Source organism: Armigeres subalbatus, chromosome 2, assembly GCF_024139115.2.
Source record: "Armigeres subalbatus isolate Guangzhou_Male chromosome 2, GZ_Asu_2, whole genome shotgun sequence".
NCBI lineage: Eukaryota > Metazoa > Arthropoda > Insecta > Diptera > Culicidae > Armigeres > Armigeres subalbatus.
The window spans coordinates 131,805,527-131,819,781 of record NC_085140.1 but is presented as its reverse complement, the minus strand read 5'-3'; the positions used below and the strand labels follow the sequence as shown (position 1 = coordinate 131,819,781).

At 43.9% G+C, this 14,255-nt stretch overlaps 1 protein-coding gene across 3 annotated transcripts in view; it reads right to left on the bottom strand.

Moving 5' to 3' along the window:
* Positions 1 to 14,255, bottom strand: part of LOC134215124 (slit homolog 2 protein) — a 136,922-nt gene that overhangs the window by 28,697 nt on the left and 93,970 nt on the right. For all 3 annotated transcript variants that reach the window (XM_062694373.1, XM_062694374.1, XM_062694376.1), the window contains one exon: positions 13,194 to 13,416. In XM_062694373.1, coding sequence (XP_062550357.1) covers positions 13,194 to 13,416 — 223 coding nt within the window. The remainder of the gene's footprint in view (positions 1 to 13,193; positions 13,417 to 14,255) is intronic.

Here is a 14,255-nt window from a genome sequence, read left to right as displayed (position 1 = left end):
ATCTCCTCCATTCTCATTACACCGGACAGATGCGATCATTTAAAGAAGGCGTTGTTTTATTTTATTTTGACGTAGGACTACGTCTGTGTTTTCTATATTGGGGTACACTTTACGATTGCGAAAATCGGGGACCGTCACGAAAATATGATAGACTTTAAACTTTAATATCTAAGCCGTTTCTCGATGGATTTTCAATTTTTTTGGACCATTCGATCAAGGATGAGTCAACGCTTTTTTGTATTTATCTGAAAATACAGATTTTTAACTATTTATTAGGAAAAATTGATAAAAAGTTTAGAAATAGGTCAACCAACCAATCACGTACATGCATCACTAGCACAGACATCAAAAATCAATCACTTGCGGGTTTGGATCTAATCCTCAGTTTGAATAAGATTTTACGCAGAGCAGACGCATCAAAGCGATCGCAGCGGAGCGGCCACAGCATCACGGAGGCTCAAATAACATTTTCAAAGAAAATCCATCGCATTGGTGGTGGTGCTCGATGTGTTGCTGCAGATCATTCAACCTCAACGAACCAGCATTTCATATGAAGAAAGGGTTGACCATAAAAATAGCACTGTAACGTCAGTCAGTTAGTTGAAAAGGAACATTGGGAAAAGAAAATTGGTTCTTCTCAGGACCAACATTTTATGTAAAGAAAAAGTTAATTGCGAAAATGGACTGTTTCGGTGGCATCGGGTTTGGCGTGGTAGTTTGGTTACTGTTAGTGATTCCATCCATTAAAATTCACTACATCATCTCCCTCCGACGCGCTATCAAATTCGCTATTTACGATTGAGTTTTGCACTTTGAAGAAAGTTTATTTCGGATAGTCGGATCAGCCTTCTTTTGTATAAAATCAATGAAGACGATAACATTGTAAATTAACGTCCAAGTCGGGTGGTTTAATCCCCGGAAATAGGCAATTAACTTTGATTGAACCCAACATCTCATAACCAAATTCAGAATCGAGAAAATTTCATAGGATTCTTAGAATTTGTCATTCTTCGAACGGTCAGTTGTCTGTGGAATCCCGATCGAAATGGCTCGCGCGCGCCGAAAAGCAGCTTTCTTATATCTAATGAAGTAATTCCAGTAGTAGTAGTAGTAAAATTCTTCTTTATTTAAAACATGTTTTGTTCTACAATCATTTTTATACATGTACAGTGATCGGCCGGCTTGGCCCTCCAACTTCAATTTCAATTATTATTATTATTATTATTATTATTATGCTATTACTTAATTTTTAAAATATAATGTATCATGACGGCCTTTAGGAGGCGCTGGTGTGTTTTTTAAAATTTGATAACCTAACTACTATGTACACTAATATTTACAATAAAAACTCAAAGGTGCAGCCCAATCGGGTTGTACGCAAAGGTGACGTAGGACTACGTAGCTATTTGAAATTGATGGTATTTGCCATAATAATTTGTGTCGTTTTATTAACATTGAGCAAACTGCTCGGAGGCCAACTGAATCAAGAAGTCGAATAGCTGTTCCCAGTTGGATGGACTTTGAGTCTCTAACCGTGGAATTAACATGACTCATTGGCCGCTGAAGCCACTCGACTGACTTTCAGTCGGGGACATCACAATCCTTACTTTGCCACGAACGCTTACATCGCGGGCGAAGACCAAACGTTGCATATAAATATATTTGTGTTTGGTTTCACGCCACTTCTGATTCTGCTTATTTCTCCTTTATTTCGGTCATTTTTGAGGATGGTGTCCTCCAAAAAGGTCTTTATGCATACAAAAGAAGGTTGATCCGACAATCCGATACTTTCTTTAAAGTGCAAAACTCAATCGTAACTAGTAAATTTGATAGCGCGGTGGAGGGAGATGATGCAATTAATTTGAACAGGTGGAATCACTAACAGCAACCAAGCTACCACGCTAAACCCGATGCCGCCGAAACAATCCATTTTCGCAATTAACTCTTTCTTTCCATAAAATACTGGTCCTGAGAAGAACCAATTTTCTTTTCCCAATGCGTCTTTCCAATAAGTAACTGCATCCAAACGCTTGACAGCACCTTGCGTTGAAATTGTCCGACCGCCTTCGTGCTGCTGTCGCTCCGCTGCATCGAATGTTGAACCGAATCCCGATCAAAACGGCTCGCGCGAGCCGAATAGCAGCTTTCTTGTATTTAATAAATTAGGCCCGTTAGCCCCGCCCCTTTGTGATCTAATATGGGTGTTAATATAATGTGCACTCATAACGACTAATGAAGGGGCGGAGCTAATGGAATTACTTCATTAGATATAAGAAAGCTGCTTTTTGAGACGCGCGAGCCATTTTGATCGGGATTCCGCAGCAGACAACGGACCTTTCGGAAAATGACAAATTCTAAGAATCTTATGAAATTTTCTCGCAAGATTCTGAATTTGGTTATGAGCTGTTGGTTATCTAAGATGCGTATTGTTGTGAAGAGTAACAACATTAATTTAACTCTAGACGAAGTTTCTTCATATAACCAAACATTATCTCTTGGCATCTGTCTGTCCGAGCGACGTTCACCGATGGGTGGTTGCTGTAGATAGTTTCCACAGAGGTGGCGTCTTCATTGATTTTATACAAAAGAAGGTTGATCCGACTATCCGAAATAAACTTTCTTTCAAGTACAAAACTCAATCGTAAATAGCGAATTTGATAGCGCGTCGGAGGGATATGATGCAGTAAATTTGAATGGATGGAATCACTAACAGCAACCAAGGTACCACGCCAAACCCACTGCCAGCGAAACAGTCCATTTTCGCAATAAACTCTTTCTTTCCATAAAATGTTGGTCCTGAGAAGAACCAATTTTCTTTTCCCAATGCGCCTTCTGTCCAATAACTAACTGCATCCAATCGCTTGTCGACACCTTGCGTTGCAACTGTCAGACCGCCACTCGATGATTTTTCCCTAAGCCTCCAAAAGTTGAAATAAATTTTCAGCATTGCCACCCACTCAGTGCTGCTGTGTCCGCTCCGCTGCATTGAATGTCGAACCGCTCTCTGTGGAATCCCGATCAAAATGGCTCGCGCGCGCCGGAAAGCAGCTTTTTTGTATTTAATAAATTAAGCCCGTTAGCCCCGCCCCTTTGTGATCTGATATGGGTGTAAATATAATGTGCACTCATAACGATTAATGAAGGGGCGGGGCTAATGGAATTACTTCATTAGATATAAGAAAGCTGCTTTTCGGCGCGCGCGAGCCATTTCGATCGAGATTCCGCAGACAACGGACCGTTCGAAGAATGACAAATTCTAAGAATCCTATGAAATTTTCTCGATTCTGAATTTGGTTATGAGATGTAGTTTATCTTAGATGCGTATTGTTGCGAGGAACGACAACAGTTTCTTCAGAGTTTCTTCATATTGCAAAACATTAGCTTTCGGCATCTGTCTGTCCGAGCGACGTTCACCGATGGGTGGTTGCTGTGTAAAGTTTCCACTGAGGTGGCGTCTTCATTGATTTTATACAAAAGCCACCATTTTATACAAAAGAAGGCTGATCCGACTATCCGAAATAAACTTTCTTCAAAGTGCAAAACTCAATCGTAAATAGCGAATTTGATAGCGCGTCGGAGGGAGATGATGCAATAAATTTGAATGGATGGGGTCACTAACAGCAACCAAGCTACCACGCCAAACCCGATGCCACCGAAACAGTCCATTTTCGCAATTAACTCTTTCTTTTTATATAATGTTGGTCCTGAGAATAACCAATTTTCTTTTCCCAATGTTCCTTTCCAACTAACTGACACCTCAATTTGTAATAAATTTTCAGCATCGGCAGTAGCGGTGCGGGATCGCCACAGTGCTATTTTTATGGTCAACCTTTTCTTCATATGAAAGTCTGGTTCGTTGAGGTTGAATGATCTGCAGCAACACATCGAGTACCACCACCAATGCGATGGATTTTCTTTGAAAATGTCATTAGCGCCTTCGTGATGCTGTGTGCGCGATCGCTTTGATGCGTCTGCTCTGCGTAAAATCTTGTTCAAACTGAGGATTAGATCAAAACCCGCAAGTGACTGATTTTTGATGTCTGTGATAGAGATGCATGTACGTGATTGGTTGGTTGACCTATTTCTAAACTTTTTATCAATTTTCGATAATAAATAGTTAAAATTCAGTATTTTCATATAAATACAAAGAAGCGTTGACTCATCCTTGATCGAATGGTCCAAAAAAAATGAAAATCCATCGAGAAACGGATGAGATATTAAAGTTTAAAGTCTATCATATTTTCGTGACGGTCACCGATTTACGCAATCGTAAAGTGTACCCCAATATAGAAAAGACAGACGTAGTCCTACGTCAAAAATTTGATAACCTAGATTGGAACTAGCGCCCTAATTGGAGCCTGATCCGAATGCAAGCAACGGACCCTAAACTTTTCTTTACACTCACCAAAGCGTTCATGTAAGGTTTTTATTCCGGCCAGACGGTGGACCTCGGATGTTCTTGTCCTGGGAGGGGTGTTGAGGATCATCCTCAGGAATTTGTTTTGGACCCGTTGAAGTTTGAGGTGGTGGGTTTTAGCGCAGCTCTCCCAGACCGGCATGCCATATTCGATCACAGGAGGATGATTTGCTTGTAGACAGCAAGCTTATTTTCAGGGACAATGACGACCGGCGGTTGATCAAAGGGTACAGTAGTTTCAACAAGACGTTACACTTTGTCACCGTTTTGTCAACCTGTTGCCTGAAAATAAGCTTGCTGTCGAGGGTCAAGCCAAGGTAGCCGGCCTCATTGGCCCATTCCACAGTCGTGCCATTGAGGATGATTTTACAGTTCCCAGGCGGAACAAGTTTAGGGATTTGGAGTGGGGAAAATGATGACCTGGGTCTTCGCCGCGTTGATACAGATCTTCCAGCTGGTGAGGTACTCTGTCAGGGCATCCAGGCCTCGTTGGAGTTTTGCCACTAGCGCTCTGATCACTCTACCGTTGTAGACGATGGAGGTGTCATCTGCGAACAGAGACAGAATGCCGCCTTCTGGAGGTTCTGGCATGTCGGAGGTGAACAGATTGAAAAGCAGGGGCCCGAGGATACTGCCCTGGGGAACGCCTGCGACGATGTTGTGCGCATTGGAACTCGCTCCGCTGATTGAGACCCGGAATGTCCTTGCCGACAGGTAATTGTTGATGATTTTCACCAGGTAGCTGGGAAGATTGTAGCGTTGTAGTTTGTACACCAGGCCATCATGCCATACATTGTCAAATGCCTTCTCGACATCGAGTAAGGCCATGGCGGATGTTTTCGAGACAAACTTGTTCCGTCTGAGGACGTTGGTAACTCGGGTCAGTTGGTGTACAGTTGACCGACCGCGTCGGAAACCAAACTGTTCCTCGAGCAAGATGTTGAGATTTTCGGCAGACTCAAGTAACCGATGATGAATAGCTTTTTCGAATAGCTTGGATAACCCTGAGAGAAGGCTGATGGGTCGATAACTTTTGGGGGAGGAAGGATCCTTCCCAGGCTTCCGGATGGGGATGACTTTCGCTGACTTCCAGGACGATGGGAAATAGCTAAGCCGGAGACACTGATTAAAGATCAGCGAGAGGTGCTCAAAGAACGGAGCACTCATGTGTTTGAGCTCGAGATTCAGGATGCTGTCGAAGCCTGGGGCCTTCATGTTCTTCGACGATTTGATATAGGCCGTCAATTCGTCAGCTGAGATCTCCAACTCCTCCGAGAAGTCGTTGGGAATCAAATGGATGTTGTTAGCATGCTCGTTGACGGCTGCTTCGTGTGGACTGACGATGTTCTGCCCAAGATTGTGTGAGCTGACGAAGTGACGACCTATTTCTGCGACCTTCTCTGCAGGAGTTATCAAGCGATCCTTAGAGCCATTATTGTCTAGTGGGATCAAAGGTGGAATGGGCCGAGGCTTGGATTTTAGAATTTTGGTCATTTTCCAGAACGGCTTAGCATAATCTGGGAGAGTGCGGATCTTATTCGAGAAGTCGTTATTTTTGAGGTCCACCATTCTGGCCTTGATAATTTTTGTGATTCGATGGCAGCGTGCCTTAAGCTCAGGCAGTCCAGTACGCTGAAACTGCCTGCGAGTGACATTCCGCAATCGAATCAAATCTTTGGTGAGTGTATCGATGTTTAAGGAGTTGCTTACCTGCCGAGCCGTCGGTACGTGTAGCTCTCGGGCCGCCGTGATCGCCTCCTCGATAGCGCACAGCTGGCGGTCGATACTTTCCGGCGTCTCCGGACGCACCTCGTAGTCGACGGTGTTATCGACGCACTGCTGGAAACGCTGCCAGTTCACTCGGTGGTAGTTCCGCCGTAACTGCTGGTGCCGATTGACCGAGGAGCCCAGTTCCGCCACCACCGGATAGTGATCCGAACTGAGCTCCTGGTATACAACCGGCTGCGAGACGTGGTCACTCAGGTTTGTTACGTAGAGGTCGAGCGTTGCGTGGGCACCGGACCGACTCAGCCGAGTGGGGAATCCGGGCTCAGGATCGTGTAGTGGCCTTCCTCCATGTCGTTGCTCCAGATGGTGCCGTTTCGATTGCCGCGACTGTTGCCCCAGGCTTGATGTTTGGCATTCAAGTCGCCGGCAATGATATACTGGCCTTGCCTCCGCGTCAGCTTGACGATGTCCTCCGAAGGGCAGCCGATGATCCATCGCCGGCTTTGGCTTGCGTTGGACAGTACGCCGCGATGAGCGCGATTGTGCCGACCGAAGTGGTGATTTCGACACCGATGGCCTCGATGACACTGAGCTGGAAGCTTGGAAGCAGACGACAGTTGATGTTGTAGCGAAGAGCGATGGCCACACCACCTCCCTGGTCGGCCGGTCGAGTCGCACGATGCGGAAGTCCGGGATGTTGATGTTCACCTCCGGTTTTAGGTGCGTTTCGGTGATGAACGCCACGTCTATTTCCTTCTCCTCAAGGAAATCCTTCAGCTCGATTGTTTTGCTCTTTAGCGAGCAAGCGTTCCAGTTGACCAGGCCCACCCTAGCAGCCATTTTCAATGATGAACATGCCAAGTGTGAAGACCTGGTCGAATCGGGTTTTGCAGCCGCGCAGTCGAGTGGCGAGCTGCGCGAAGATCGGCATCAGCTGCTCCGGAGTGTACAGCGGGGCAGATTCTTCCGGTGGGACGGCTTCGTTCTCCGACTGCCGACGGAACCCAGGAGGAGGAAGCGGGGGCCATTCGCTGGTGGATGGTGCCGACGATGCTGGAGCTTGGACCGATGCAGCTGCCGCTGCCAGTCGCTTGTGCGGCTGTAGCGGTGGGAGTATTGGAATCACACGACGGGGAGCCGGGATAACTGGAAAGTTCACCTCGTTGATTACAGGAACACGGTTCTTCTTCGGAATGGTCCTGGTGGAAGCCTTCTTCCGGATTTCCAGGAACTCGGCTCGCTTTGGGCAGCCCTTTGTGGTGGCCTGATGTTTGTCGCCACAGTTGGCGCACTTGGGATCGGCCACCTCCATTTTGTCGCACTCGTCAGTCGGATGGGGTTCGCCACACTTGTTGCAGCGCGGCTTCATGCGGCAGTTTCTGGTGCCGTGCCCGAAATTGAAGCAGTTGGTGCATTGCGTGACATCGCGGTGCACTGGCCGATATCGCTCCCAGTCAACGACGGTGTAATTTATAACGCCAACCAGCTTCAGATCCTTCCAGGTAGTGGAGCCGTGCTCCAGATGGATCAGGTAAAGCTGGTCGCGATATTTCCTCGCCTTGTCGTGACGAGCGATCTTGTGGACGGCTACTGGCTTCAGTCCGCAACTTTCAAGCTCTGCTTGGAGCTCTTCCTCCTTCATGTCGTGAAGTCCTCGCAGCAAAGCCTTGAGCGGCTTCGTGCCGGGGTGGTCATGAGTGTATTACTCATACTTGTGGACCTCGAGGAACTCCACGACGGATTGATGATGGTCCCTGTTGGCCGGCATCACTTTCACGCCCTCGCTGCAGAGCCGAAAAGTACATTTCAGCCCCTTAGCGATCAGCTGGCGAATTTTGGGCGTAATTCCGGCGGATCGCCCTTCATAAAGTAGGGTGGGCACTTCTCCTTCCGCTATGGTTGCTTCTGCGGCAGTTGCGTTTGCTGCTTCTTCCTATTTTTCGGTGGATTGCCGGCGTCTTCAAGCGGCAACGGCGAGAACAAGTTGCTCTGCAAAGCTGCTTGGAGGGTTACCCGCGCCTCCAAGAGCAGTGCGCTTAGGCACTTTTCCAGCGACCGAATCGGCCACCGAGTCTCCCATGACGGGTCCGGGAGAAAATAACGCCAACGCGACAAGCGAAAACGTAAACAGCGAAAGAACGAGAAAAACACTTGGGAAAAATGCGCGAGCAAAAACACGTCCGTACGTGTTGCTGTCTCGAACTGGAATAGCGATCCGAAGTAATTCCATTAGCCCCGCCCCTTCATTAATCGTTATGAGTGCACATTATATTTACACCCATATCATCAGCTCACAAAGGGGCGGGGCTAACGGGCTTAATTTATTAAGTACAAGAATGCTGCTGTTCGGCGCGCGCGAGCCATTTTGATCGGGATTTCACAGAGAGCGGTTGAACAAGATTTTACGCAGAGCGGACGCAGCGGAGCTAACACAACAGCAAGAAGGCGCTCAGCATTTTCAAAGGAAAATCATCGAATTGGTGGTGGAAGTCTGCGCGTTGGTGGTCGTCATTCAACCTCAACAACAAATCAAAATCTTGTGAGGAAATTCCATTTGACTGCTACTGACGCCATCCATTTGAACAAACTCATTGCATCATCTCCCTCCGCCGCGCGCTTGTGGTTGTGCTACCAAAGGGCAACTTTCTGTCGTCGCCAAACGATGGTAACCCGGAAAAAATCGATATCATTTCTAATGACTAACGAATCAAAACCAAAGAATCTTGGAAATGCTAATATCATCTTCCAAACTTAGACGCCCATGTTCATGATAGAATTAGAGGCGAAAGTATAGAATTGATAGTTCCATTAGGATACGGCAGGCATGAAGAATGTTTTTATAGAAGTCGATTTGAAAGCGATCGGAGGGCAATATTTGTGATGGCACATATCACACGACCTTCCTTCTGCCAAGCTCCCGTATGAAGGGGGAGGGAAGAATATCAGTGTGGAAGCTGATATATCTCCACTGGCAAAAGGAAGGTGGTTTGATTTGCTCATATGCTATCGCGTGCGGAAGGATTTTCTATCGACGAGTGCTGTCTCCAAATTTCTAATATGACATCAGCATTTAGTCGAATAGGATTTTTATTGCACAGTTCTGTTTTCTCATTGCGTCCGTCTCATCGCAACCAACTTGGCTGCCTCGGTGAGAACAAAGCAGAGAAAGGCACTGCTGCTGTACCGTCGACCAATAACAGCTGAATTGATGGATGCCCCCCTCAAGGGTAGTACACTAAATTAATGATTTCGTGTGTGTTACTTCTACGTGAAGTTAAACGATTTACAATGATATGGAAATGCCAGTGGAGATATATAAGAGCCTCCACACTTATATTCTTCCCTCCCCCTTCATACGGGAGCTTGGCAGAAGGAAGGTCGTGTGATATGTGCCATCACAAATATTGCCCTCCGCTCGCTTTCAAATCGACTTCTATAAAAACATTCTTCATGCCTGCCGTATCCTAACGGAACTATCAATTCTATACTTTCGCCTCTAACTCTATCATGAACATGTGCGTCTAAGTTTGGAAGATGATATTAGCATTTCCATATCATTGTAAATCGTTTAACTTCACGTAGAAGTAACACACACAAAATCATTGATTTAGCAAAGAATCTTGCCAGAAAATTTCACTTTCCGTCGACGACGGCCAAATCGATGAAGACGCCACCTTAGTGGAAAATGTCGTTTAGCTGCCTTAGTTTTTCAAATGGCGCATTATTAAAAACAATTAATCTTTCCAAAATTGTCATTGTCGTTAAACAGCCGAACAGTCTGGTTGTCTGGGTAAAGGAAGACCCATAAAGTACGTCACGCAAAAATTGGCGATTTTCAACCCCTCCCCCTTCGTCACGCTTTTTGCAACAAAACTCCAAATTTTTTGTATGGATCGTCACGCTGCTCTCAACCCCTCCTCCCCCCTTGAGGCGTGATGTACTTTGTGGATGACCCCTAAACAATTTTCCCAACGGTCAAAACCTCTTCTTTGATAAATAGTTTAAGTCCTGAAAAGGACTGTTTGTAATTCTCGCTTAACTTTTCAAAAGGACCTAAGTAACATTTTTTCATGAATTAATTTGAATAGCGCAATCAACATAACAACATGAAAGCTATTGATTGCGCTATTCAAATTAATTCATGAAAAAAATGTTACTTAGGTCCTTTTGAAAAGTTAAGCGAGAATTTATCCTTGAAGTCCCGCTCACTTTGCCACCAGCGCAATAGAAAACGATGCATGTACGCTTTCATCGCGTGCGGAAGTCGAACGTTGCAAATTAATATATTTGTGTTTGGTTTCGCGCCACCTCCGATTCTGCTTATTTTTCCTTTATTCCGGACATTTTTGAGCATAATGTCTTCTAGGATTCTGATGATATCCACTGAAAGATAGGCGAGTGGCTTCAGTGGCGATGCGGCCGATGAGTCGTTCCTTTTCCATGGCTGGTTCATCCAACTGGGAGCTACTTTCAGTTTCTTGATTCGGTTGACCTCCGAGCAGTTTGCACAATGCTAATAAATTTACACAAATTATGATGAAAAATACCTCCATTTCGTATAGCTACGTAGTCCTACGTCACCTTTGCGTACAACCCGATTGGGCTGCACCTTTGAGTTTTTTCACTTTATTCCAGACAAACGAGTTCATTTAAACAAGGGGCTATCTATCCTCTTTGCCTTATACCGGTCAAATGTGTTCATTTGAGGAAGACATTATCATTTTATTTCCCCTAATACCAGGCGATGCTATAACCTAAAGAAGGAATTATCTCCTACCATCGTCTTATACCGGACAGACGCGTTCATTTTAAGAAGACATTCCTTTGGCTTTAAACCGGGCAGATGCGTTCATCATACCGAGCAAACTTATTAATTTAAAGAAAGCATTATCTCCTCACCTCGTTTTATACAGATCAAATGCGTTCATTCAAAGAAAGCATTGCCTTCTTTCAGCGCATTGTCTTCATCTTCAATGGCTTTACATTCTATCTGAAACTTGGACTGTTTTTCAGCTTAGTGTTCTATTATTATTTCCACAGTTATTGAAAGCTTTCCGGTACCTGCCAGTTGCATGAATGTCTTGTGTAGCATGTACAATGGATACATTGTGCCCAAGGAGCCGAAAATGCTTCCCACCCTGAAGCATCTTAGGCCGCATCGAGAATCGAACTCGCAACCTCCGGATCGGTAATCATACGCCTTTGCTCGCATGACTTACTTAATACCCATCGCCTTGTGCCGCAATCAAAACGAAGGGAGATGCATTCGGGGAAATGTTACATTCGGGGAATTGTTACATTCGGGGAAATGTTACAGTCGGGGAATTGTTACATTCGGGGAATTGTTATTCGGGGAAATTGCATTCGGGGAAATTGCATTCGGGGAATTGTTATTCGGGGCCTCATTCAGTTTAAGTGGTCTGCTATAATAGGGGGCGACATGTTGGTAGTAAAATGCCTTAAGTCCTGTAACCTGCCCATCGGCTGCGGACATTTCAGCCGCCCTGGTAGATGAGTTTTTTAGCACAGTTAGTGTCGAAATGCTTTTGGGCACATGTAGTGTATAGGAAAAGTATAAAAAGGCGTCAATGTAATCGAAATGCTCTACAGTAACTCTTAAAGAATTGCCGGGGGAATTGGCGAAGAGAGGGTGCAAAGGAAGTTAGTTTCGGGGGATTTCAGTGAATCCAGCCGTAAACTATCTGGGTATCGCATCATTTAGGTGTCTGGTTGCAGATTTCTTTTTCTCAAAAAAAAAACACTAATCATAATTATTATAGATTTATCCTTACTTTCATATTCCTAGAAAATAAAATAAAATAATTAATGCATGAGAAAATTACAAAATTCTAGCAGAACATAACGAAAAATATTTGACATTTGTGTGTTTGTAGATTCCGGGGTGAGTGCCAATGTTTTTCAATGAATCGAGGCCTACATTGATTAAAAAGTATAAATATTATCTACCTCTTGAATGTCAAAAAGGCACTCACTCGGCCGCCATTATCGATCGCAAAATACTGGATTGCAAAAATTGTTTTTGAGAAAATCGATTTTGAAGTTATATTTTTAATGTTTAATCAATTTTTTTTCACGGTGTATATTTTTTTCGCATAGTCCCAATAGTCCAAAAACATTGCGGAAGACACCAAAACGATCAGTCAAGTCGTTTTCAAGCTATTTGTTTTTGAAAGTGGTGAAGGTGATTTTGATTAGGCCCTTGTCATTTTCTTGAAAATGGGGAAATTGATTAATGTTACCCTGGTGATCAATGTTCCCCCGGATTACGGTATTAGTACTGACAAATATTGCTTGCGCCACTAATGGGTACACTGTTTCTTTTGTGGCGGTAAAAATCAATTTTGGTTCCCATAGTGGTGCTAATTGATTACTTATGAGACTCGCCACTATCGGTATAGTTGCACCACTATAGGTGCAAAGGAGTCAATTTTATTGAAGAAAATTTTTGTTTTCAATACATTTTCAAGCTGAATCTTAGGATAAGTTTTTCAACAGGATATTTAAAGCCCGACGCATTAACTGAACCATCGTAAAGTGTATTATTATAATAAATCTCATTGAAACCCCACTACATCCACTATTGCTGCTACCTCAACTAAGGATACGGTTACATTATACTTTCTATAGAATTGATCTGATCTGAACTACGAATTTTGATAGACATAGTATAAATATGTGCTATGTCCATCAAAATTCGTACTTCAGATCAATGTTCAGCGCTTCAGCCAATTTGCATAGTAGTTTTGGAATCTCCTATTTATAATTGGACAAAAAACAACCCGAGCAAGGTCGGGTGCGTTTAGTATCTAGTTTAAGATAAAATTTAACAGAATAAAATCATTCAACATTGATAGCTTAAACAGGTACAGTTTTACTTTGTTATTACGTTATTGTGCACTTCTAGCAACATAGTTAACCGAAACTGGATTTGTATCTTTACATCCCACAAATTACTAAAAGCTTTTAAAAGGTATGTAATCGCCCATCTGACTGACCACCAACTCCATTCACATCCCATGCAACTTACTTGTCCAGCCCCCGGAATGCATCCGGCTCGATGGAGGTCAGCTTGTTCTCGTAAATGGTCAAAATCTCCAACGTGTCCAAGCCCTCGAACGCCCGGTTGTGAATAACCGAAATCCGATTGTGATTCAGGTTGAGTATCAGCAAGTGGTGCAGGTTCTTCAGCGCACTCGAGGGCACCGTTAACAGTTGGTTCTGGGAGACGTCCAACTGCGTTAAACCACGACCTGGCGGATGATGGGGAGAAAAAAGCGAGAAGAAAATCGTTAGGACTGGAATCGTAGATATTTTTATCTCGTCGTTACGTAATACAATCAGCATGACGGCGGAATGAGATGAGAATCTTTAATGGGAAGCTGAAAGGATACAGTTTCCAATTGTTGTTTTATTTTCTCTTTCCCGGTTACAGCCTTCGGGGCCAGATTTATCGCATTGAAAGGTGTTTTTATGGTGAATCATGGATAAACTTGGCAATCTTGTAATAGCGAAGGAAGATAACGAGTTTTTGTTTTGTTCAGCGTTAGATCTCTGGTGTGAAAAGGTACAGTGCGAATATAAATATGATATCCACGAAAGAACTTAATTGTCAATGCAATAAAATGTGTGAGTGGTTATCACAATCCTATTAAATTTTGGAAACTCTATTATCATAGTATTTTTGTAAGAAAAAAAATTCTTCACAAAAATATATATCAAATTAAGGATAAGCATCTCGGAATCCAAAACAAAATTCACTCGCGTTTTCAAGGACACACCATACAATATGAAAGCATCGCACAACTGTCATTTTCATTATTCCACGCATGCTGCGGTGCAGCAAAGCTGAAATAATAAAAACAAAAGTTGCCCGCTGCCTCCGTATTGAGTAGTGTGTCCTTGAAAACGTGAGTAAATTTAAATTTGGATTCTGTGATGCTTGTCCTTAAAAGACAGGAAAGTGAGAAAAACAGAAATTCTCCACATTTTGGTTAAATATGTACAGTTATTCTACAATTTTGCGGAGTAAAAAGCTCTATCAACACTAACATATGATGTACCGTGCGCCTCCACACTCATCCACGAAAGG